The sequence below is a fragment of the Coregonus clupeaformis genome, chromosome 25, assembly GCF_020615455.1.
Source record: "Coregonus clupeaformis isolate EN_2021a chromosome 25, ASM2061545v1, whole genome shotgun sequence".
NCBI classification, from domain to species: domain Eukaryota; kingdom Metazoa; phylum Chordata; class Actinopteri; order Salmoniformes; family Salmonidae; genus Coregonus; species Coregonus clupeaformis.
In genome coordinates this window covers 13799923-13826944 of record NC_059216.1, presented here as the reverse complement: position 1 = coordinate 13826944, position 27022 = coordinate 13799923, and the positions used below count along the sequence as shown (strand labels likewise).

The 27022-nt window shown below is 44.9% G+C and overlaps 2 protein-coding genes across 2 annotated transcripts in view; both read right to left on the bottom strand.

Annotated features, from left to right (window-relative positions):
- Positions 1 to 8394: 8394 nt before the first annotated feature.
- LOC123481861 (ATP synthase subunit a-like) lies at positions 8395 to 9132 on the bottom strand. Its single transcript, XM_045207416.1, has one exon. It carries the CDS (start codon positions 9130 to 9132, stop codon positions 8395 to 8397), a length of 738 nt encoding a protein of 245 aa, XP_045063351.1.
- Positions 9133 to 9423: 291 nt separating this feature from the next.
- The window catches only part of LOC121539725 (tandem C2 domains nuclear protein-like), a 33663-nt gene continuing 16064 nt past the window's right edge, over positions 9424 to 27022 (bottom strand). Inside the window, exons 6-8 of the mRNA XM_041848439.1 lie at positions 20694 to 20799; positions 12522 to 12718; positions 9424 to 9650 (exon numbers count right to left, since the gene is read on the bottom strand). Coding sequence (XP_041704373.1) covers positions 9540 to 9650; positions 12522 to 12718; positions 20694 to 20799 — 414 coding nt within the window. The 3' untranslated portion in view covers positions 9424 to 9539. The remainder of the gene's footprint in view (positions 9651 to 12521; positions 12719 to 20693; positions 20800 to 27022) is intronic.

Below are 27022 nucleotides of genomic sequence, written 5' to 3'. Positions count from 1 at the left end.
TCTTCTCAGTCATGATGAGGGGAGGTCTTGTCTTGTTCCAGGAGAGCAACACCTTGAGGAGGAGTCTTCTCAGTCATGATGAGGGGAGGTCTTGTCTTGTTCCAGGAGAGCAACACCTTGAGGGGGAGTCTTCTCAGTCATGATGAGGGGAGGTCTTGTCTTGTTCCAGGAGAGCAACACCTTGAGGAGGAGTCTTCTCAGTCATGATGAGGGGAGGTCTTGTCATCGTGACAGTTGGTTGTAAAATGTAGGACTCATAAGGGAGAAATCTGCTGCCAACTGTAGCCCATTAAGTCTCTCTGTCCAATCTTCTTGTTTCAGAGAGCCTCAGAAAAGGGACTTAAAGGTTCCGAACAGTCATTCTGATTCCCATGTAAAATAACCTTTTGAGTGACTAAAATATCACCCGGAACTTTGAAATGACGGGCTGAGTGGGTGGGGAGCTTATATTCATGAGCTCACCTTGACTACGCCAAGAAACTTGGATGCAGTGTTGCATTAAAATCATCTCAAGAAAATGTAGGATACACAAAGCAACTCAAAACAAAATTGAAATTGCATCAATTATGTCCATAATTTTTTTTATATACATCTCCCATTTCGCATTTCTCTTGTGATGCTGTTCACAGCAGCACAGACATGTTGACATGACAACTGCATCAGAGTTTTGAACGATTTTGGCACCAGTAGAGTAGCTATCTAGCTATATAAACCAGTCCCCTCTGCAAACACGCCTTCTCCGATGTTGGTAACAAGGCGGTACATATTTAAATGAGTTAAGAGAATATCATGTTACCATTGGTGTATTAAAAATGAGAGTTAGGGTGATGTCACCCTATCCCCTTAAGTGTTTGACATGGGGACCACTAACTTTATGATCAAACTTTATCAAATGTAGAAGCAACAGTCATTTTTCATACTTTGATCTGGTTTCATCCAGATTTTATGAAAAACATGATTTTGACTTCATGACCTTTAAATTTATCCTATGACAGGAGCAGGAATATTTTTTAAAATAATTGTTATATTGGCTGATTTTTCTATTCAGTAATTTTTATTGGCTGATCTCTCAATTCGTCCCCATCTAGCACAACCCTTACCTAAGTGTGATGCAGATCTACAACACTCTGACTTTGATGACGTATACCTTTTCTTTTCTAGTGTTTCTGTGGAACACCAAGCTACAAAAACAAAAGTGAGAAATAATACATGTAATTAGGTTATTGGCTATAGCCTGGGCAGTAGACTGATCCAGCACATATTTTTTAACACAGATTTACCAGAAATGTTGGCTAACTACCAAGCCAGACACAGAAGATATTTTGTCTCCCAAACGTGTAAATGTAAAAATCGAGGCTCGCTTTCACTTGTGATAGAGATGACCTTGTTGTCATAGAGTGTCACACCCTGGTTCTGGGACTCTTTATGTTGAGCCAGGGTGTGTTCATTCTATGTGTTCTATGTCGATGTTGGGGGTTCTAGTTTGTTTTATTCTAGTTTTGACGATGTGACTCCCAATCAGAGGCAACGAGTGTCAGCTGTTTGCTGGTTGTCTCTGATTGGGAGCCATATTTAACTGTCTGTGTTTCACTTTGGGTTTGTGGGTTTTTGTTCCGTGTCGGTATTGTTAACCGTGGACTTCACGAGTCGTGTTTTGTTTGTTAGTACTTTAATTAAATAAAGTCATGTTTGTTTCACACGCTGCGCCTTGGTCTAAAAAAAAACACCGTACCAGGACCAAGCAGCGTGTCCAGGAGCAGGCAGACTGGACATGGGAGGAAGCGCCGGGAAAGGAGATGGAGAGGCTGCCGATGGCCCAGGTGGGCAAATCGTGGTCCTGGGAGGACATGCTCGGGGGCAAAGGGCCATGGGCAAGGATTAAGGCCCTGGCGAGAGAGGAGCAGCGGCGTCAGCAGTATCATCGTCGGACGGTCGAGAGGCAACCCCAAGAAATTTTTAGGGGGGGGCACACGGCATGGACGACGGGGCTGACGGAGGCAAAGATGGGGCGGATCCAGGAGGCCACCAGGCCAGGGGTACACCGCCCTGTACGTCCTGTGCGGATGCCTCACACAGAGTGTGTGAGGGTAGGCATTCAGCCAGGACGGGTTGTGGCCGCTCTTCACTCCAGGCCCCCTATCCGTCTCCACAGCCCGGTTCGGCCTGTCCCTGCTCCACGCACCAAGCCTACGGTGTGCGTCGACAGCCCAGCCCGGCCTGTCCCTGCTCCATGCACCAAGCCTACGGTGTGCGTCGCCAGCCCAGGCCGGCCTGTCCCTGCTCCACGCACCAAGCCTACGGTGTGCGTCGACAGCCCAGCCCGGCCTGTCCCTGCTCCACGCACCAAGCCTACGGTGTGCGTCGACAGCCCAGCCCGGCCTGTTCCTGCTCCACGCACCAAGCCTACGGTGTGCGTCGCCAGCCCGGTCCGGCCTGTCCCTGCTCCACGCACCAAGCCTACGGTGTGCGTCGCCAGCCCAGCCCGGCCTGTCCCTGCTCCACGCACCAAGCCTACGGTGTGCGTCGCCAGCCCAGTCCGGCCTGTCCCTGCTCCACGCACCAAGCCTACGGTGTGCGTCGCCAGCCCGACCCGGCCTGTTCCTGCCACCCGCACCAAGCCTACGGTGTGCGTCGACAGCCCAGCCCGGCCTGTCCCTGCTCCACGCACCAAGCCTACGGTGTGCGTCGACAGCCCAGCCCGGCCTGTCCCTGCTCCACGCACTAAACCTACGGTGCGCGTCGCCAGCCCGGTCCGGCCTGTTCCTGCCACCCGCACCAAGTCTACGGTGCGCGTCGCCAGCCCGACCCGGCCTGTTCCTGCCACCCGCACCAAGTCTACGGTGCGCGTCGCCAGCCCGACCCGGCCTGTTCCTGCCACTCGCACCAAACCTACGGTGCGCGTCGCCAGCCCGGTCCGGCCCGTCTCTCTTCCACGCACCAAGAAAGGGGTGCGAGTCGTCAGCCTGGTAAGGCCCATTCCTCCTCCACGCACCAGGCCAGGGGTGCGCGTCGTCAGCCTGGTAAGGCCCGTTCCTCCTCCACGCACCAGGCCAGGGGTGCGAGTCGACAGACTGGACCAGGGGCGCATTGGGGGGTGTATTGTAGGGTGGTGGTCAAGGCCGGAGCCAGAACCGCCACCGAGGAGGTAGGCCCGCCCAGCCCTCCCGTTTTGTTTAGTTGAGGCGCGGTCGCAGTCCGCGCCTTTAGGGGGGGGTACTGTCACACCCTGGTTCTGGGACTCTTTATGTTGAGCCAGGGTGTGTTCATTCTATGTGTTCTATGTCGATGTTGGGGGTTCTAGTTTGTTTTATTCTAGTTTTGACGATGTGACTCCCAATCAGAGGCAACGAGTGTCAGCTGTTTGCTGGTTGTCTCTGATTGGGAGCCATATTTAACTGTCTGTGTTTCACTTTGGGTTTGTGGGTTTTTGTTCCGTGTCGGTATTGTTAACCGTGGACTTCACGAGTCGTGTTTTGTTTGTTAGTACTTTAATTAAATAAAGTCATGTTTGTTTCACACGCTGCGCCTTGGTCTACTCACTCTTACGACGATCGTGACATAGAGATGACCTTGTTGTCAAGATTGTAGTCTTTTTCCTTACAAGGTTTTTCACTCATTGTGGATTTGTACCAAAACAATTAATTCCATATATCCTTACTTCGGTTTACAAATTAAAGCTGCAATTTGTAACATTTTGGGCGACCCGACCAAATTCACATAGAAATGTGTGTTATAGATCTGTCATTCTCATTGAAAGCAAGTGTAAGAAGCGGTAGATCTGTTCTGTGTGCGCTATTTCTATGCTTCCCGTTCTTAAGTTTCGTTTGTGCGTCTTTTTTACTTTCGGTTTTGTACACCAGCTGAAAATACAATATTTTTAGTTATGGAAAATATATTTCACAGTGGTTTAGATGGAACAATGATTCTCTACACTATACCTGCTTGTTTTGTCACATAAACTGAAATTAGGAGAACTATTCGAATTTTAGCAACCAGGAAATGGCGGATCGATTTCTGCGTAGTGCATCTTTAAATCACGAATGTCACCTTTTTTTTTTTACCACCCCCAGAAACTTAATTGCCACTGTGAATGCAGCATTTTTTCTCTTCATTTTATTCCCAGATCCTCTATTTGTCATACTAGAGGGACATGAAGTCTGACTCCATCCTCAACATGTGGACCTGCCCTGAGGATGTTGGACACCACTGTTACACCTTCAGCCATGTTGATTTCCTGTCAGACTGGTTGTTTTTGGTCCATGGACTGACAGACCTGAACTTTTACCAGAACAGGGAATACAATGTTCATCAGACTCTCCTCACAGTGAACTGACGTCTCTCTGACTGGTTGTGAGGTCACAGGAAATAGACTGATCTGTTTACAAGGGATGCAGCATTCTAATTCTGATAGAATACGGTTCTAAGGAGTTCAGGTAGTAACCAGTACTTAGAGATAAATGTAGATGTCCACACTCTGGACAATATAAAAGGCTTTGGAGAGGGACCACGTTTTCAGGAGAAGGATAACAGGGCCTTGTCCAGAAACAACCCCCAGGAAATAGACTGATCTGTTACAAGGGACTTCAAGTCTTTATTGGCATAAGTTGTATGCAATACAATACAGCCAGCTCCATTTCATTTCTATTCTGTTAGGCCATCTGATGTGTTGGCCTCTGTTGTCGGAACTGTTCGTGTATAAAAGGCCTGTGAGAGAGACCGCGCTTTCAGGAATTTACATGCAGTTCAGTTGCATCATGTTTTGGAAATTCAATTATCATTAAAATACATTTATTTCTCAGTATTTTTTTTAAACGCGTCTTAAAGAGTGGAAACGCTCTGATTTTATCCGTATCCGTGAGTTCCAATAATGACTCAATGGGAGTCGTACGTTGACGGACAGCGGAGATGACGCGTCCTTACCCTTAAAATGTCCGTCCGTATTCACAAACAAAACGTTCAGATGAGTTGAACTTTTGACTGGCCGACGGAAACGTTAGCCAATTAGAAGAGGACACGCGCACGGACCAGTGACCAAACTGTACCGGTTCTCATTTGGTGTCCGTTCTCAACTGATCCATTTGGCCGCGGCCTAAAGTAAACCCTGCAAGTATTTGAACCCAGGTCTTTTACAACCCCCTAAAAAACCAAACTAGACAGTACCTCGTGTAAATTAGGGACACAGTGTGTCATGTCCTCTGTGTTAGCCAGACCCTTTGATCTCAGAAAGGTGTTGAGTGAAAGGTAGTGTTGACTGAAAGGTAATGTTGACTGAGAGGTAATAATTCGGTGCTAAGAAAAGCTTATGGCCAAGGTGTGTCTATAATGCCTGCAATCTTTAACTTAGATCAAACATTCATTACGTAAATGATGACTGGTGATTAAACACCCGGGTATGTAGAGGATGTATTTGACGATGGCCCTGCATAATGTGGAATGACCAGTTGTTCTGGATACACACACACACACACACACACACACACACACAGGCATGCAAGCAAGCACGCACGGACGGACCAACACACACACACTTGTCTTAGAGCACAATATTATTGCTCCCGGAGTCAGTTTGTAGAGCTGTGCCACTTCCACAGCTGCTGTGATCACCCTGACACACTCCTAATAGACACTGATCAGCCTGACACCAATATACCACACTCCTAATACATCAGCCTGACACCAATATACCACACTCCTAATACATCAGCCTGACACCAATATACCACACTCCTAATACATCAGCCTGACACCAATATACCACACTCCTAATACATCAGCCTGACACCAACATACCACACTCCTAATACATCAGCCTGACACCAATATACCACACTCCTAATACATCAGCCTGACACCAATATACCACACTCCTAATACATCAGCCTGACACCAATATACCACACTCCTAATACATCAGCCTGACACCAACATACCACACTCCTAATACATCAGCCTGACACCAATATACCACACTCCTAATAGACTGATTATAATAACCTTATTGCAAAGTGTTACCAGCGTTGTTCTACAACCTTTTCTGAGTCAAGATCACTGTCAAGTTCCAGGCGATGTTTTTCCACTCCTCAAATTGTCCAGTGTTGGTGATCGCGTGCCCAATAGGAGCCGCCATTCTCGGTAAACCCTAGACACTGTTGTGCGTGAAAATCCCAGAAGGGCGGCCGTTTCTGAGATACTGGATCCGGTGCGCCTGGCACCGACGATCATACCACGCTCAAAGTCGCTTAGGTCACCCGCTTTTGCCCATTCTAACATTCAATCGAACAGTGACTGGATGCCTGGATGCCTGTCTGCCTGCTTTATATAGCAAGCCACGACCACTTGACTCACTGTCTGTAGGAATAAACCATTTTTGTGAACGGGGGGTGGTGTACCGAATAAACTGGCCGGTGAGTGTATGTCCATATGAAATCATTTTTCCCAGTGGCCAGACCAAAACCATTTCTGTATTCCTGGGCAAGAAGAGTATACAGCAGGACAACAGCCACAAGACTGACAGCTGGAGAGTTGGAGGGAGGGACGAGGTAAGTGACGCAGTGGAAATGTGTCCGTACTGTAGCGAGGCCAGTGTGTAAACTTCACTGTTTGCTCTTAACGTGTCTCTAATGCAGTTTCTCAATAAAAGGTTACAAATTGTTTATGATTGTTGGCCCATTTCAGAGAAGGTACACAACGGCCTGTACAATACTGAAAGATACGTTAGCATAGATATACAAACATAAAACGGTTATGATCAATGCACGGTGCATCCTGGGGCCAGACTGACCCGTTTCCCTTTGATCAGAACTACCATGTCTGACAACAAATCACATTTTATTTGTCACATGCACCGAATACAACAGGTTACCTACAAGCCCTTAACCAACAATGCAGTTTTAAGAAAAATAAGACTTAAGATAAATATTTACTAAATAAACTAAAGTAAAAAAAAAAAAAAAGAGCAGCAATAAAATAACAATAACGAGGCTATATACAGGGGGTACCGAGTCAGTGTGCGGGGGTACAGGTTAGTCCAGGTAATTGAGGTAAATATGGTGGTCCTCTGTAGCTCAATTGGTAGAGCACGGCGCTTGTAACGCCAGGGTAGTGGGTTCGATCCCCGGGACCACCCATACACAAAAGATGTATGTACACATGACTGTAAGTAGCTTTGGATAAAAGCGTCTGCTAAATGGAATATTATTATTATTAAGTAATTGATTTGGGTTTGGGATACACCTACTGTAGTTTTAATCATGCTTGACTTTACAATCTTTACTTGGCATTACATAAAATCACATAAATATACATAAAATGACATAAAAAGACATAAAAATACTTAAAATGACATAAAATGACATAAAAAGACATAAGACAGGATGAAAGACTCAAACCATCAAACAGTTTGTACGATGACTATATGCTAATGATGGTTAATAAATTCTTATGATACTCAAATATACAGTAGTTGTCTAGATTAAAGATTTGAAGATTAGACAAAATAAGGGCTCTATTCAATCCACATCGCGGAAGTTAAACTTTACAGCGTGATTTAAATTTAAAGGCAAACGTTCCTGCTTTAGCGGAGACTGCATTCACGGTAAACGCTGCATATGTCGGTTCAATCGGAAATTACCTTTACATTTCTATCTTGCGGAATCTGTAACGTTTCAGTTTTACAGATTGAATAGAGCCCCTTAAATATGTGGAAACACTAAACAGTTTGAGCACAGAGGACGCAGAAGACCAGGGATTCATCAGGACCACCAATGAGAACACATCAACTCTGGGGGACCACTACTCCTTAGCAGTTCATGCAACAGAACTTCATGATATCTGTCCGCTAAAATAATATATATTATATCAACTGAACATACAACATATGGAAGTCCAGACTTCCACAGAATGTGCAGTGTTTTCTATAACACCTTTGACCAGAGTGACTCATTGTGGCAGTGTGTCCTGTGATCTTAGAAAGCAAGCTGATACTGTACAGCAGTACAGGTGGCAGTACAGGTGGCAGTACAGGTATAGGTGGCAGTACAGGTATAGGTGGCAGTACAGGTACAGGTATAGGTGGCAGTACAGGTATAGGTGGCAGTACAGGTATAGGTGGCAGTACAGGTACAGGTGGCAGTACAGGTATAGGTGGCAGTACAGGTACAGGTATAGGTGGCAGTACAGGTATAGGTAGCAGTACAGGTACAGGTATAGGTGGCAGTATAGGTATAGGTGGCAGTACAGGTAGAGGTATAGGTGGCAGTACAGGTATAGGTGGCAGTACAGGTACAGGTACAGGTGGCAGTACAGGTATAGGTGGCAGTACAGGTATAGGAGGCAGTACAGGTACAGGTATAGGTGGCAGTACAGGTACAGGTGGCAGTACAGGTATAGGTGGCATTACAGGTATAGGTGGCAGTACAGGTACAGGTATAGGTGGCAGTACAGGTGTAGGTGGCAGTACAGGTATAGGTAGCAGTACAGGTATAGGTGGCAGTATAGGTATAGGTGGCAGTACAGGTACAGGTATAGGTGGCAGTACAGGTATAGGTGGCAGTACAGGTACAGGTACAGGTGGCAGTACAGGTATAGGTGGCAGTACAGGTATAGGTGGCAGTACAGGTACAGGTATAGGTGGCAGTACAGGTATAGGTGGCAGTACAGGTATAGGTAGCAGTACAGGTATAGGTATAGGTGGCAGTATAGGTACAGGTATAGGTGGCAGTACAGGTACAGGTGGCAGTACAGGTATAGGTGGCAGTACAGGTATAGGTGGCAGTACAGGTATAGGTAGCAGTACAGGTACAGGTATAGGTGGCAGTACAGGTATAGGTGGCAGTACAGGTATAGGTGGCAGTACAGGTACAGGTGGCAGTACAGGTACAGGTACAGGTACAGGTGGCAGTACAGGTATAGGTGGCAGTACAGGTATAGGTGGCAGTACAGGTACAGGTGGCAGTACAGGTATAGGTGGCAGTACAGGTACAGGTGGCAGTACAGGTATAGGTGGCAGTACAGGTATATGTGGCAGTACAGGTATAGGTAGCAGTACAGGTACAGGTATAGGTGGCAGTACAGGTATAGGTGGCAGTACAGGTATAGGTGGCAGTACAGGTACAGGTGGCAGTACAGGTACATGTACAGGTGGCAGTACAGGTATAGGTGGCAGTACAGGTACAGGTACAGGTGGCAGTACAGGTATAGGTGGCAGTACAGGTATAGGTGGCAGTACAGGTATAGGTGGCAGTACAGGTACAGGTGGCAGTACAGGTATAGGTAGCAGTACAGGTACAGGTATAGGTGGCAGTACAGGTACAGGTGGCAGTACAGGTATAGGTGGCAGTACAGGTATAGGTGGCAGTACAGGTACAGGTATAGGTGGCAGTATAGGTATAGGTGGCAGTACAGGTATAGGTGGCAGTACAGGTATAGGTGGCAGTACAGGTACAGGTGGCAGTACAGGTGCAGGTGGCAGTACAGGTGCAGGTGGCAGTACAGGTGAGGCTGTCAACTCCTTTGGGACTGTGTGAGTTTCTACAGGTGCCTCAGGATCCATTGAGTCTGTGCCATACAGCCATCACCTTCTCAGGGTGAGACATGCTGTCCCTCCACTGCTCTGCTGCTTCCTGTGTTGGGCTGTCGAAGCCAAGGTGAACCTGCAGAAGCAGTTATGAAAGTTATGCAACTGGCCTGATCTTAGAACTCAAATATTCCACTAGTTTATTTGTTTTTGTGACAGAGATATAAGCAGAGTGTTTGTGGATAGTGGCAACGTGACATTGTAAATAAAGGAGAAGCAGAAGAATCAGAAGAAGAGATTAAACTGAAGTAAGGGTCTGATTTAGGGCTTGATTCAATCCGCATCGCCGGAAGATCCACATAAAAATGTAAAAGTAATTTCCGATTGAGCCAACATATGCAGCGTTTATCGTGAATGCAGTCTCCGTGACCACGGGAACATTGCCTTTAATTGTCAATCGCGCTATAAAGCAGATATTCAGCGCTACGGATTGAATACAGCCCTCAATCAGATCTGCTTCAGCCTAAATCTGCTTTGCTGATGTATTATCAGTGTTGGAGGATGTATTATCAGTGTTGGAGGATGTATTATCAGTGTTGGAGGATGTATTATCAGTGTTGGAGGATGTATTATCAGTGTTGGAGGATGTATTATCAGTGTTGGAGGATGTATTATCAGTGTTGGAGGATGTATTATCAGTGTTGGAGGTATGTTACAAGTTTTGGTTTTTCCATTTATATTTCACGTTAGCGCGTAGGGAACACCAATTGGTGTCACCTCGTCAGTAAGTATGTGTTACACGTGTTCTGGCTTGTTCAGCTGGTATTTAAGACCTGCTGGCCTGTGCATCAGTCAGCCCAGCTGGTATTTAAGACCTGCTGGCCTGTGCATCAGTCAGCCCAGCTGGTATTTAAGACCTGCTGGCCTGTGCATCAGTCAGCCCAGCTGGTATTTAAGACCTGCTGGCCTGTGCATCAGTCAGCCCAGCTGGTATTTAAGACCTGCTGGCCTGTGCATCAGTCAGCCCAGCTGGTATTTAAGACCTGCTGGCCTGTGCATCAGTCAGCCCAGCTGGTATTTAAGACCTGCTGGCCTGGGCATCAGTTGGTTCTTGAGAGATGTTGAGAGAGTAACACCTTTTGTTGGCTCTCGCTATCTTAAGTTCTGAAACAAAGCCTTTTATATGTGTTTTCCCTGTTTCCTTTTGATCTACTTTCTACTGACTCCCTTTCCTGTTGGTGTGGGGTTTCCTTTTGATCCACTTTCTACTGACTCCCTTTCCTGTTGGTGTGGGGTTTCTTATTGATCCACTTTCTACTGACTCCCTTTCCTGTTGGTGTGGGGTTTCTTATTGATCCACTTTCTACTGACTCCCTTTCCTGTTGGTGTGGGGTTTCTTATTGATCCACTTTCTACTGACTCCCTTTCCTGTTGGTGTGGGGTTTCCTTTTGATCCACTTTCTACTGACTCCCTTTCCTGTTGGTGTGGGGTTTCTTATTGATCCACTTTCTACTGACTCCCTTTCCTGTTGGTGTGGGGTTTCCTTTTGATCCACTTTCTACTGACTCCCTTTCCTGTTGGTGTGGGGTTTCTTATTGATCCACTTTCTACTGACTCCCTTTCCTGTTGGTGTGGGGTTTCTTATTGATCCACTTTCTACTGACTCCCTTTCCTGTTGGTGTGGGGTTTCTTATTGATCCACTTTCTACTGACTCCCTTTCCTGTTGGTGTGGGGTTTCTTATTGATCCACTTTCTACTGACTCCCTTTCCTGTTGGTGTGGGGTTTCCTTTTGATCCACTTTCTACTGACTCCCTTTCCTGTTGGTGTGGGGTTTCTTATTGATCCACTTTCTACTGACTCCCTTTCCTGTTGGTGTGGGGTTTCTTATTGATCCACTTTCTACTGACTCCCTTTCCTGTTGGTGTGGGGTTTCTTATTGATCCACTTTCTACTGACTCCTTTTCCTGTTGGTGTGGGGTTTCTTATTGATCCACTTTCTACTGACTCCCTTTCCTGTTGGTGTGGGGTTTCTTATTGATCCACTTTCTATTGACTCCCTTTCCTGTTGGTGTGGGGTTTCCTTTTGATCCACTTTCTACTGACTCCCTTTCCTGTTGGTGTGGGGTTTCTTATTGATCCACTTTCTACTGACTCCCTTTCCTGTTGGTGTGGGGTTTCCTTTTGATCCACTTTCTACTGACTCCCTTTCCTGTTGGTGTGGGGTTTCCTTTTTGTTTCCCCTTCCCTAGCCAGTAGTGTGCATCCATGGTGGGAATCTTTTAGGGAACATTTCCTAGTTGCTTGTCAACTTTCAGTGGAGACCCACATGGGTGTCTTTCAGAACCCCTTTCTGTTTTGGTTGTCAAAGTAATTTTCTTTGTTAGTTCCCTTTTGTTGTGAGCAACATTTTGAGTTTGTCTTGTGGGAACGTAACAGGTGGGGAACTGCGTGTAAAACCAACAACGGCTCCCGGCATTACACCTAAAGCAGACGTTGCTATTGGCTGCACCAAGTCGCATTGAGAGAAATCCCATGTAGCCTTGTTTACAAGTTCAAACACTGGAATGTGAGATGTAATCTACACCTTGATTAGGCTGATTTATCATTAGTTATTTTGTTGAATGATTTTCAATTTGAGCGTCATTATTTCTATATAGCTACACTTCCTCCTTCTGAACTTCTAACGACAGTGGGACGGGTGTGGCTTCGTGACAATGATCACAAGAGCAGCTGCTCACCGATTTGACATCACCAACACAGTTCCACCTCCGACACCGCCAAAAACATCAGCTATGCAGGTGTCAGCTATCGCTGGTCAACGCTGGATCTGATTGAATCTAGGGGCTCTCTCTATTCAATTTGTAAAGCTGAAGCGTTACAGATTCCGCGATAGCAATGTAAATTTAATTTCAGATTGCAGCGTTTACCGTGAATACAGTCTCCGCTAAAGCAGGAACCATTTAAAATTTCAATCACGCTGTAAAGCCCGAGGCCTTAGTCTCACCTGTCCAAGGTAGTGTTTCCGTCTGACAGAGCTGCGGCTGTAGAGTTTGACTGACAGCAGGAAGCCCTGGTTCTGAGCTAAGGGGAAGTAGAAAGATTCGGTCCAGGTCAGCTGACCTCCGGAGGACTTCAGGGCTCGAGTCTTCTTCTCCATCACCACCCTGCCCAGCTGCTGCATCTCTATCTTCACAAAGAACGCTGGTGGATGGACAAGGGAAACAAGGGAAACAAGGGAAACAAGGGAAACAAGGGAAACAAGGGAAACAAGGGAAATGGTTATTTATAGCAGGCAGTGTGTATACAGCTGGCAGATTTTAAATGGCTCCAGATGGAAGCTCTCAAACTAACCCTAAACCTAACCATAAACCTTACCTTAACCAATTTTGAACCGGTCAAATATCCACATCCTGTTCATTAAAACAAATGTACTCTGTTACAAATAATTATATTCACTATGTATACAAAAGTATATACGCCGATACAGGGGGCGCAGGTCCAGGTGCCTTGAGGGAATTTGTCGGCGAGTGTTTAACCCGCCTCTACCATCCGTCCTATTGGCTAACGTGCAATCATTGGAGAATAAACTGGATGAGCTCCTTTCAAGACTATCCTACCAATGGGACATAAAAAACGGTAATATCTTACATTTCACAGAGTCGTGGCTGAACGACGACATGGATAATATACAGTTGGCTGGGTTTTCCATGCATCCCAAGACAGAACAGCTGCCTACGGTAAGACAAGGGGTGGCAGTCTGTGTCTATTTGTCAATAACAGCTGGTGCGGAAAATCAAATATTAAGGAAGTCTCTAGGTTTTGCTCGCCTGAGGTAGAGTATCTCATGATAAGCTGTAGACCACACTATTTACCAAGAGAGATTTCATCTATATTTTTCGTAGCTGTCTATTTACCACCACAAACCGATGCTGGCACTAAGACTGCACTCAATGAACTGTATAAAGCCATAAGCAAACAAGAAAATGCTCATCCACAGGTGGTGCTCTTAGTGGCCGGGGACTTTAATGCAGGGAAACTTAAATCAGTTTTACCTCATTTCCACCAGCATGTTAAATGTGCAACCAGAGAAAAAATACCATAGACCACCTTTACTCCACACACAGAGACGCGTACAAAAATCTCCCTCGCCCTCCATTTGGCAAATCTGACCAGAACTCTATCCTCCTGATTCCTGCTTACAAGCAAAAACTAAAGAAGGAAGTACCAGTGACTCGCTCAATACGGAAGTGGTCAGATGACGCAGATGCTAAGCTACAGGGCTGTTTTGCTAGCACAGACTGGAATATGTTCCGGGATTCTTCCGAAGGCATTGAGGAGTACACATTTTAGTCATTTAGCAGACGCTCTTATCCAGAGCGACTTACAGTTAAGTGAGTGCATACATTGTCATACTGGCCCCCCGTGGGAAACGAACCCACAACCCTGGCGTTGCAAGCGCCATGCTCTACCAACTGAGCTACACAGGGCCCTACACCACATCAGTCACTGGCTTCATCAATAAGTGCATCGATGATGTTGTCCCCACAGTGACCGTACGTACATACCCCAACCAGAAGCCATGGATTACAGGCAACATCCGCACTGAGCTAAAGGGTAGAACTGCCTTTTTCAAGTAGTGGGACTCTATCCCGGACGCTTATAAGAAATCCCGCTATGCCCTCAGACGAACCATCAAACAGACAAAGCATAAATACAGGACTAAGATTGAATCGTACAACACCGGCTCCGACGATCGTCGGATGTGGCAGGGCTTGCAAACTATTACGGACTACAAAGGGAAGCCTAGTCGCGAGCTGCCCAGTGACACAAGCCTACCAGACGAGCTGAATGACTTCTATGCGCGCATCGAGGCAAGCAACACTGAAGCATGCATGAGAGCACCAGCTGTTCCGGACGACTGTGTGATCACGCTCGCCATAGCCGATGTGAGTAAGACCTTTAAACAGGTCAACATTCACAAGGCCGCAGGGCCAGATGGATTACCAGGACGTGTACTCCGAGCATGCGCTGACCAACTAGAAAGTGTCTTCACTGACATTTTCAACCTGTCCCTGGCCAAGTCTGTAATACCTACATGTTTCAAGCAGACCACCATAGTCCCTAGAACACCAAGGTAACCTGCCTAAATGACTTCCGACCGGTAGCACTCACGTCTGTAGCCATGAAGTGCTTTGAAAGGCTGGTCATAGCTCACATCAACATCATCATCCCAGAAACCCTAGACCCACTCCAATTTGCATACCGCCCCAACAGATCCACAGATGACGCAATCTCTATTGCACTCAACACTGCCCTTTCCCACCTGGACAAAAGGAACACCTACGTGAGAATGCTGTTCATTGACTACAGCTCAGTGTTCAACACCATAGTGCCCTCAAAGCTCATCACTAAGCTAAGGACCCTGGGACTAAACACCTCCTTCTGCAACTGGACCCTGACTTCCTGACGGGCCGCCCCCAGGTGGTAAGAGAAGGCAACAACACATCCGCCACGCTGATCTTCAACACTGGGGCCCCTCAGGGGTGCGTGCTTAGTCTCCTCCTGTACTCCCTGTTCACCCATGACTAAGTGGCCAAGCACGACTCCAACACCATCATTAAGTTTGCCGACGACACAACGGTGGTAAGCCTGATCACCGACAATGATGAGACAGCCTATAGGGAGGAGGTCAGAGACCTGGCAGTGTGTTGCCAGGACAACAACCTCTCCCTCAACGTGATCAAGACAAAGGAGATGATTGTGGACTACAGGAAAAGAAGGATTTGTAGTGGAGCAGGTTGAGAGCTTCAAGTTCCTTGGTGTCCACATCACCAACAAACTATCATGGTCCAAACACACCAAGACAGTCGTGAAGAGGGCACGACAATGCCTATTCCCCCTCAGGAGACTGAACAGATTTGGCATGGGTCCTCAGATCCTCAAAGTTATACAGCTGCACCATCGAGAGCATCCTTACTGGTTGCATCACTGCCTGGTGTGGCAACTGCTTGGCATCCGACCGCAAGGCACTACAGAGGGTAATGCATACGGCCCAGTACATCACTGGGACCAAGCCTGCTGCCATCCAGGACCTCTATACCAGGCGGTGTCAGAGGAAGGCCCTAAAAATTGCCAAAGAGTCCAGCCACCCTAGTCATAGACTGTTCTCTCTGCTACCGCACGGCAAGCGGTACTGAAGCGCCAAGTCTAGGTCCAAAAGGTTTCTTAACAGCTTCTACCCCCAACCATAAAACTGCTGAACAGCCAATCAAATGGCTACCCGGACAATTTGCATTGATCCCCCCCCTTTTTTTTAAAATTGTTTTACTCGCTGTTTATTATCTATTATCTATGTATAGTCACTTTAACTCTACCTACATGTACATATTACCTCAATTACCTCGACTAACCAGTACCCCCGCACACTGACTCGGTGCCGGTACCCCCTGTGTGTATATATATATATATATATATATATATATATTATAGTATTTACACTGTATATTGTTATTTATATATACTCTCCTCCTTATTGTTACTTATTGTCATTTTCTTGTATATTGTTATTTTAGCTCTTTTATTTTTTACTTTATTTTATGAAAGTTTATTTAGTAAATATTTTTCTTAACCAACAATGCAGTTAAGAAAAATAAGAGTTAAGGGCTTGTAAGTAAACATTTCACGGTAAGGTCTACACCTTGTTGTATTCGGTTCATGTGACAAATAAAATGTGATTAGATTTGACACCCCTTCAATTAGTCGATTCGACTATTCCAGCCACACACGTTGCTGACAGGTGTATAAAATCGAGCACACAGCCATGCAATCGCCATAGACAAACATTTGCAGTAGAATGGCCTTACTGAAGAGCCCAGTGACTTTCAACGTGGCACCGTCATAGGATGACACCTTTCCAACAGGTCAGTGAGCAGGGAGGTTATAACATATATATAACAGACTATATAGACCCGTACCCTGGCTGAGTGGAGCAGGGAGGTTATAACATATATATAACAGACTATATAGACCCGTACCCTGGCTGAGTGGAGCAGGGAGGTTATAACATATATATAACAGACTATATAGACCCGTACCCTGGCTGAGTGGAGCAGGGAGGTTATAACATATATATAACAGACTATATAGACCCGTACCCTGGCTGAGTGGAGCAGGGAGGTTATAACATATATATAACAGACTATATAGACCCGTAGCCTGGCTGAGTGGAGCAGGGAGGTTATAACATATATATAACAGACTGTATAGACCCGTAGCCTGGCTGAGTGGAGCAGGGAGGTTATAACATATATATAACAGACTATATAGACCCGTAGCCTGGCTGAGTGGAGCAGGGAGGTTATAACATATATATAACAGACTATATAGACCCGTACCCTGGCTGAGTGGAGCAGGGAGGTTATAACATATATATAACAGACTATATAGACCCGTACCCTGGCTGAGTGGAGCAGGGAGGTTATAACATATATATAACAGACTATATAGACCCGTAGCCTGGCTGAGTGGAGCAGGGAGGTTATAACATATATATAACAGACTATATAGACCCGTACCCTGGCTGAGTGGAGCAGGGAGGTTATAACATATATATAACAGACTATATAGACCCGTAGCCTGGCTGAGTGGAGCAGGGAGGTTATAACATATATATAACAGACTATATAGACCCGTACCCTGGCTGAGTGGAGCAGGGAGGTTATAACATATATATAACAGACTATATAGACCCGTAGCCTGGCTGAGTGGAGCAGGGAGGTTATAACATATATATAACAGACTATATAGACCCGTAGCCTGGCTGAGTGGAGCAGGGAGGTTATAACATATATATAACAGACTATATAGACCCGTAGCCTGGCTGAGTGGAGCAGGGAGGTTATAACATATATATAACAGACTATATAGACCCGTACCCTGGCTGAGTGGAGCAGGGAGGTTATAACATATATATAACAGACTATATAGACCCGTAGCCTGGCTGAGTGGAGCAGGGAGGTTATAACATATATATAACAGACTATATAGACCCGTAGCCTGGCTGAGTGGAGCAGGGAGGTTATAACATATATATAACAGACTATATAGACCCGTAGCCTGGCTGAGTGGAGCAGGGAGGTTATAACATATATATAACAGACTATATAGACCCGTAGCCTGGCTGAGTGGAGCAGGGAGGTTATAACATATATATAACAGACTATATAGACCCCGTACCCTGGCTGAGTGGAGCAGGGAGGTTATAACATATATATAACAGACTATATAGACCCGTACCCTGGCTGAGTGGAGCAGGGAGGTTATAACATATATATAACAGACTATATAGACCCGTACCCTGGCTGAGTGGAGCAGGGAGGTTATAACATATATATAACAGACTATATAGACCCCGTACCCTGGCTGAGTGGAGCAGGGAGGTTATAACATATATATAACAGACTATATAGACCCGTACCCTGGCTGAGTGGAGCAGGGAGGTTATAACATATATATAACAGACTATATAGACCCCGTACCCTGGCTGAGTGGAGCAGGGAGGTTATAACATATATATAACAGATTATATAGACCCGTACCCTGGCTGAGTGGAGCAGGGAGGTTATAACATATATATAACAGACTATATAGACCCGTACCCTGGCTGAGTGGAGCAGGGAGGTTATAACATATATATAACAGACTATATAGACCTGGCTGAGTGGAGCAGGGAGGTTATAACATATATATAACAGACTATATAGACCCCGTACCCTGGCTGAGTGGAGCAGGGAGGTTATAACATATATATAACAGACTATATAGACCCCGTACCCTGGCTGAGTGGAGCAGGGAGGTTATAACATATATATAACAGACTATATAGACCCGTACCCTGGCTGAGTGGAGCAGGGAGGTTATAACATATATATAACAGACTATATAGACCTGGCTGAGTGGAGCAGGGAGGTTATAACATATATATAACAGACTATATAGACCCCGTATCCTGGCTGAGTGGAGCAGGGAGGTTATAACATATATATAACAGACTATATAGACCCCGTACCCTGGCTGAGTGGAGCAGGGAGGTTATAACATATATATAACAGACTATATAGACCCGTACCCTGGCTGAGTGGAGCAGGGAGGTTATAACATATATATAACAGACTATATAGACCCGTACCCTGGCTGAGTGGAGCAGGGAGGTTATAACATATATATAACAGACTATATAGACCCGTACCCTGGCTGAGTGGAGCAGGGAGGTTATAACATATATATAACAGACTATATAGACCCCGTACCCTGGCTGAGTGGAGCAGGGAGGTTATAACATATATATTACAGACTATATAGACCCGTACCCTGGCTGAGTGGAGCAGGGAGGTTATAACATATATATAACAGACTATATAGACCCGTACCCTGGCTGAGTGGAGCAGGGAGGTTATAACATATATATAACAGACTATATAGACCCGTACCCTGGCTGAGTGGAGCAGGGAGGTTATAACATATATATAACAGACTATATAGACCCCGTACCCTGGCTGAGTGGAGCAGGGAGGTTATAACATATATATAACAGACTATATAGACCCGTAGCCTGGCTGAGTGGAGCAGGGAGGTTTTAACATATATATAACAGACTATATAGACCCGTACCCTGGCTGAGTGGAGCAGGGAGGTTATAACATATATATAACAGACTATATAGACCCCGTACCTGGCTGAGTGGAGCAGGGAGGTTATAACATATATATAACAGACTATATAGACCCGTACCCTGGCTGAGTGGAGCAGGGAGGTTATAACATATATATAACAGACTATATAGACCCGTACCCTGGCTGAGTGGAGCAGGGAGGTTATAACATATATATAACAGACTATATAGACCCGTACCCTGGCTGAGTGGAGCAGGGAGGTTATAACATATATATTACAGACTATATAGACCCGTTCCCTGGCTGAGTGGAGCAGGGAGGTTATAACATATATATAACAGACTATATAGACCCGTACCCTGGCTGAGTGGAGCAGGGAGGTTATAACATATATATAACAGACTATATAGACCCCATACCCTGGCTGAGTGGAGCAGGGAGGTTATAACATATATATAACAGACTATATAGACCCGTACCCTGGCTGAGTGGAGCAGGGAGGTTATAACATATATATAACAGACTATATAGACCCGTACCCTGGCTGAGTGGAGCAGGGAGGTTATAACATATATATAACAGACTATATAGACCCCGTACCCTGGCTGAGTGGAGCAGGGAGGTTATAACATATATATAACAGACTATATAGACCCCGTACCCTGGCTGAGTGGAGCAGGGAGGTTATAACATATATATAACAGACTATATAGACCCCGTACCCTGGCTGAGTGGAGCAGGGAGGTTATAACATATATATAACAGACTATATAGACCCGTACCCTGGCTGAGTGGAGCAGGGAGGTTATAACATATATATAACAGACTATATAGACCCGTACCCTGGCTGAGTGGAGCAGGGAGGTTATAACATATATATAACAGACTATATAGACCCGTACCCTGGCTGAGTGGAGCAGGGAGGTTATAACATATATATAACAGACTATATAGACCCCGTAGCCTGGCTGAGTGGAGCAGGGAGGTTATAACATATATATAACAGACTATATAGACCCGTACCCTGGCTGAGTGGAGCAGGGAGGTTATAACATATATATAACAGACTATATAGACCCGTACCCTGGCTGAGTGGAGCAGGGAGGTTATAACATATATATTACAGACTATATAGACCCGTACCCTGGCTGAGTGGAGCAGGGAGGTTATAACATATATATAACAGACTATATAGACCCGTACCCTGGCTGAGTGGAGCAGGGAGGTTATAACATATATATAACAGACTATATAGACCCCGTACCCTGGCTGAGTGGAGCAGGGAGGTTATAACATATATATAACAGACTATATAGACCCGTACCCTGGCTGAGTGGAGCAGGGAGGTTATAACATATATATAACAGACTATATAGACCCGTACCCTGGCTGAGTGGAGCAGGGAGGTTATAACATATATATAACAGACTATATAGACCCGTAGCCTGGCTGAGTGGAGCAGGGAGGTTATAACATATATATAACAGACTATATAGACCCCGTACCCTGGCTGAGTGGAGCAGGGAGGTTCTGGGCAGCGAGAACCTGCAGTTGCATGCGTCCGTTAATAGGCTGGAAACAGGTGGCCAGGTGCAGCTCAACGTGACACACCTGGAGAAGGAGAGAGACCATCAGACGCTGGAGACGGTCGGAACACATTTCTACAGTTTCAAACATTTTCTACCAACTTCATGTTGCTAAACATACTGGTCCTATCCCAAATGGCTGTACTCGGTTAAATAGCTACAGTGCCTTCAGAAACTATTCACACCCCTTGACTTTTTTTGGTCACTGCCCTACACACACACAATACCCCATCATTTCAAAGTGGTATTATGTTTTTAGACATTTCTACAAATAAATAAAAAATGAAAAGCTGAAATGTCTTGAGTCAATAAGTATTCAACCCCTTTTTTATGGCAAGCCTAAATAAGTTCAGGAGTAAAAATGTGCTCAACAAGTCACATAATAAGTTGCATGGACTTACTCTGTGTGCAATAATAGTGTTTAACATGATTTTTGAATGACTACCTCATCTCTGTACCACATACATAAAATTATCTGTAAGGCCCCTCAGTCGAGTAGTGAATTTCAAACACAGATTCAACCACAAAGACCAGGGAGGTTTTCCAATGCCTCACAAAGATACATGGTAGGTACATTTAAATAAAAAAGCAGACATTGAATATCCCTTTGAACATGGTGAAGTTATTAATTACACTTTGGATGGTGTATCAATACACCCAGTCACTACAAAGATACAGGCGTCCTTCCTAACTCCGTTGCCGGAGAGGAATGAAACCGCTCAGGGATTTCACCATGAGACCAATGGTGACTTTAAAACAGTTGCAGAGTTTAATGGCTGCGATAGGAGGAAACTGATGATGGTCAACAACATTGTAGTTTACTCCACAATACTAACCTAAATGCCAGAGTAAAAAGAATAACAAATATTCCAAAACATGCATCCTGTTTGCAATAAGGCACTAAAGTAAAACAGCAAAGAAATGTGGCAAAGAAATTAACTTTATGTCCTGAATACAAAGCATTATGTTTGGGGCAAATCCAACACAACACATCACTGAGTACCACTCTGCATATTTTCAAGCATATGGTGGCTGCATCATGCTATGGGTATGCTTGTCATCGGCAAGGACTAGGGAGTTTTTTAGGATAAAAAGAAAAGGAATAGAGCTAAGCACAGGCAAAATCCTACAAGAAAACCTGGTTCAGTCTGCACTCCAACAGACACTGGGAGACAAATTCACCTTTCAGCAGGACAATAACCTAAAACACAAGGCCAAATCTACACTGGAGTTGCTTACCAAGATGACATTGAATGTTCCTGAGTGGCCTAGTTACAGTTTTGATTTAAATCTGCTTGAAAATCTATGGTAAGACTTGAAAATGGTTGTCTAGCAATCATCAACAACCAACTTGACAGAGCTTGAAGAATTTTTAAAAGAATAATGTGCAAATATTGTACAATCCAGGTGTGGAAAGCTCTTAGAGACTTACCCAGAAAGACTCGCCGCCACAGATGATTCTAACATGTATTGACTCATGGGTGTGAATACTTATGTAAATGAGATATTTCTGTATTTAATTTTCAATACATTTGCAAAACTTTCTAAAAACATGTTATCACTTTGTCATTATGCGGTATTGTGTGTAGATTATATATTTGTTTACTCCTGTAACACAACAAAATGTGGAATAGGTCAAGGGGTATGAATACTCTCTGAAGGGACATCCAGTACTTATAACTGCTTGCTTGTGTGTGTAACCTGGATTGGATTGGAGCAGGATAAATCTAAAGAAGCTAGTGAAAATACCACATCAACACCATCTTTTTGTTGGTGTTTTTATGAGTGTTACGTAAAGCCTAAATTGTATGGTCTAACAACATGTGCTCGTTTTCTAGGAAGAATTGGATGTCTCTTTTCTGAGAGAGCGTAATGATGATTTGTGTCTGACTTCTGGACCGCAGAAACAAAACAGCCCCCCCATTTATGACATCATTTTCCCAGATACTGACCCATTATCAGCTAAACTCTTTCTCTCCATCTCTCTTTCTCTCTGTCTCAGTGGCTGCATTTACACAGGCAGCCCAATTCAGATGTTTTTTCTCCCACTAAAATTGGTCTATTTGACCGATCACATCAGATCTTTTAACATCAGATAATTTTCAGAACTGATCTGATTGGTCAAAAGACCAATTAGTGCAAAATAGGTCAGAATTGGGCTGCTGAGTTTTATCTATATTTTTCGTAGCTGTCTATTTACCACCAGAAACCCATGCTGGCACTAAGACTAGCTGTCTATTTACCACCACAAACCCATGCTGCCACTAGGACTAGCTGTCTATGTACCATCACAAACCCATGCTGGCACTAAGACTAGCTGTCTATGTACCATCACAAACCCATGCTGGCACTAAGACTAGCTGTCTATGTACCACCACAAACCCATGCTGCCACTAAGACTAGCTGTCTATGTACCACCACAAACCCATGCTGCCACTAACACTCAACAAGCTCTTCCTCTAAGACTGGCTGGCTGGCTAGCTAGCTAACAAACATACAGTGCAGATAAAGTCTTCAAATCCATTGTTTTACACAATATCTTATCACAGCACTGGCAAACCATGGTTGACCAACTCCCTGACCAAAATGGCTGACCTTTTATACCATTTACAAGAAGGTTAATGTTCATTCTAGTTTTGTAATTCCCAATTCTATGACAACTCATATTTAAAATAATTAAACAAAATAATAAGGCTGTATATCAACCTAATGGAGGTGTGTATCACACATTCCAGTCTTCCAACTTGTAACCCGGCTACATGGGATTTCTACTAATGCGGCTCGGTGCATCCAGTGCCAATGGCCACGATAGGTAGCCTAACGCCAGGAGATGCTTGTGGATTTGACAGCTCTAACACAGTTACACCTCCGACACCGCCAAAAGAAAAGCAATGAAAAGCTATGTGTTTGTGGGCTAGCGCAGGTTACTGCTGATCTGATTGAATCCCAGGCTAACTCTCTCATTACTATCCTTGTTGTCCACAGAAGTCTCCAGCAGAGCAGATCACCTTTGAGACTCTGAAGAATGCCATCGGTAAGATTGACTCACACACAAACACACACACACACACACACCGACCACATACTGAATATGTCTTATAGTTATTGCTAGTAACTTTGGATAAAATCATCTCTCTCTCTCTCGCTCTCTCTCTCTCTCTCGATCTCTCTGTCTCTGTCTGTCTCTCTCGCTCTCTCTGTCTCTCTCTGTCTCTCTCTCTGCTATAAGTCTCTCTCTCTCTGTCTCTCTCTCTGCTATAAGTCTCTCTCTCTCTCTCTCTCTCTCTCTCTCTCTCTCTCTCTCTCTCTCTCTCTCTCTCTCTCTCTCTCTCTCTCTCTCTCTCTCTCTCTCTCTCTCTCTCTCTCTCTCTCTCTCTCTCTCTCTCTCTTCTCTCTCTCTCTCTCTCTCTCTCTCTCTCTCTCTCTCTCTCTCTCTCTCTCTCTCTCTCTCTCTCTCTCTCTCTCTCTCAGTGGATAGTGTGAATGGTGAAGAGCAGGAGAGGGAGAAGAGGAGGCTGGTGGTAGAGAGGTTTCAGACCGCCCCCTTCGAGGAGATCGCCAGCCACTCTGGGGCAGGGTGAGTCTTGACCTCTGACCTTAAAGCTATGACCTAGAATGAAACTGAATGGTGCCAGAGGGGATGGCCGCCATTTTACGTGCTCCTGACCAATTGTGGTATTTTGTGTGTTTTTTGCGCTGTTTTTGATTTTTTTTGGTACATAATGTTTCCACTATCGTTTCTTATGACCAAAAAGAGCTTCTGGACATCAGAACAGCGATTATTCACCTCAAACTGGACAAGGATTTTTTCTTTAATGAGTCTGATGTGAAGGATATACTGCTCCTCCCGGACCAGGCCCAAATCCCTGTCATTCGTATGAAGAGGAGATGCCGTTACAGAGGTCGAAGAGCTGTAGCCACACCAAGAGAGTTTTCATCTATATTCTTCGTAGCTGTCTATTTACCACCACAAACCGATGCTGGCACTAAGACAACACTCAACCAGCTGTATAGGGCCATAAGCAAACAAGAAAAAGCTCATTCAGAGGCGGCGCTCCTAGTGGCCGGGGACTTTAATGCAGGGAAACTGAAATATGTCTTACCTCATTTTTAACAGTATATTTACTTTGCAACCAGAGGCGAAAAAAAACTCTAGATCACCTTTACTCCTTTACTTATAAATACCTAAATACCTAAATTATTATATTTAAATACCTAAATTTTTATTTTATTTAATTTAAATTTTATTTATTATTATTATTTATTATAATCTATTATAATTATTATTTAATTTAATTTAATTTAAATACCTAAATTATTATACCTAAAGTGGATTTACCTTTACTTTTTTTTATTTTAAGCTCTCCCTCGCCCTCCATTTGGTAAATCTGACCATAACTCTATCCTCCTGTGATTCCTGCTTACAAGCACAAAACTCAAACAGGAAGTACCAGTGACGCGCTCGACACAGAAGTGGTCCGCTAAGCTACAGGACTGTTTCTCTAGCACAGACTGGAATATGTTCCAGGATTCATACGATAACATTGAGGAGTTTACTACATTAGTCACCGGGTTCATTAATAACTGCATCGACGACGTCGTCCCCACGGTGACCGTACGTACATATCCCAACCAGAAGCCATGGATTACAGGCAACATCCGCACCGAACTAAAAGCTAGAGCTGCCGCTTTCAAGGAGCGGGACGCTTTTATGAAATCCTGCTACGACCTCCAACGAGCCATCAAACAGTCAAAACAGGAATAAGATTAAATCCTACTACGTCTCTCTCTCTCTCTCTCTCTCTCTCCTTCCCTCCCTCCCTCCCCCCTGAATTGTTTGAGGTTTGACCTACTTTCCAGGCCTCACAATTCCACCATCCATCCCAACCACAGCCTGATGGCTTTTTCCAATAAACCTTTTCACCTCCAGTTTCTGTTTCCCTAAAACGTCTCTAACAATTACCCACTGCTTTCCCAGATCAACCCCAGAGAGGCTCTGTCAGTATATCAATATTGACATGTTACTCAATATGCCAACAGCTTTTAATAATCAACAAAGAAAAACATTGTTTTATGACTTGACACACGTACATTTTGTTCTTTACATACTGTCCCGATAAGGAGTTATAACAGGAAGATACACAGAGCATAGCCACAGAGAATAGATTGCATATATTATAAGTCACAGGCTTTTCCCATTCTACAGGCATTTCCTCTTGGCCAGAGACCAAGGAAGAAGACTACATTAAACTACAGTCAAAATGTGATTTACCTAAATATATATACAGTATTTAGAATCACAACGTGTTCCCACAATCATACCATGTGTCCACAGAACATACCCATTATTTGTTTAAGCACCGTTTTGAAACACAATGCTAAATGGATTCATGAGTACAAAGCTCAGGTCGCTCAGACTTCAGAATCAGATGATGGCTGCGTCCCAAATGGCACCCTATTCCCTAGTTAGTGCACCTCCTTTCGACCAGGGTCCATACGGCTCTGATCAAAAGTAGTGCACTACATAGGGAATAGGGTGCCATTTGGTACCCCAAACCAATGTTGCTACAGAGAGTGGGCTCTTACGTAACATTAGCATGACATTACCATTGTAAGGATGACATCTGCTAGGGACCTGTCCTCTGCTAGGGACCTGTCCTCTGACTAGGGACCTGTCCTCTGCTAGGGACCTGTCCTCTGCTAGGGACCTGTCCTCTTCTAGCGACCTGTCCTCTGCTAGGGACCTGTCCTCTGACTAGGTAATATACACTCTGCTAGGGACCTGTCCTCTGCTAGGGACCTGTCCTCTGCTAGGGACCTGTCCTCTGCTAGGGACCTGTCCTCTGACTAGGTAATATACACTCTGCTAGGGACCTGTCCTCTGACTAGGGACCTGTCCTCTGCTAGGGACCTGTCCTCTGACTATGGTAATATACACTCTGCTAGGGACCTGTCCTCTGACTAGGGACCTGTCCTCTGACTATGGTAATATACACTCTGCTAGGGACCTGTCCTCTGACTAGGTAATATACACTCTGCTAGGGACCTGTCCTCTGCTAGGGACCTGTCCTCTGCTAGGGACCTGTCCTCTTGACTATGTAATATACACTCTGCTAGGGACCTGTCCTCTGCTAGGGACCTGTCCTCTGACTAGGTAATATACACTCTGCTAGGGACCTGTCCTCTGACTATGGTAATATACACTCTGCTAGGGACCTGTCCTCTGACTAGGGACCTGTCCTCTTGAC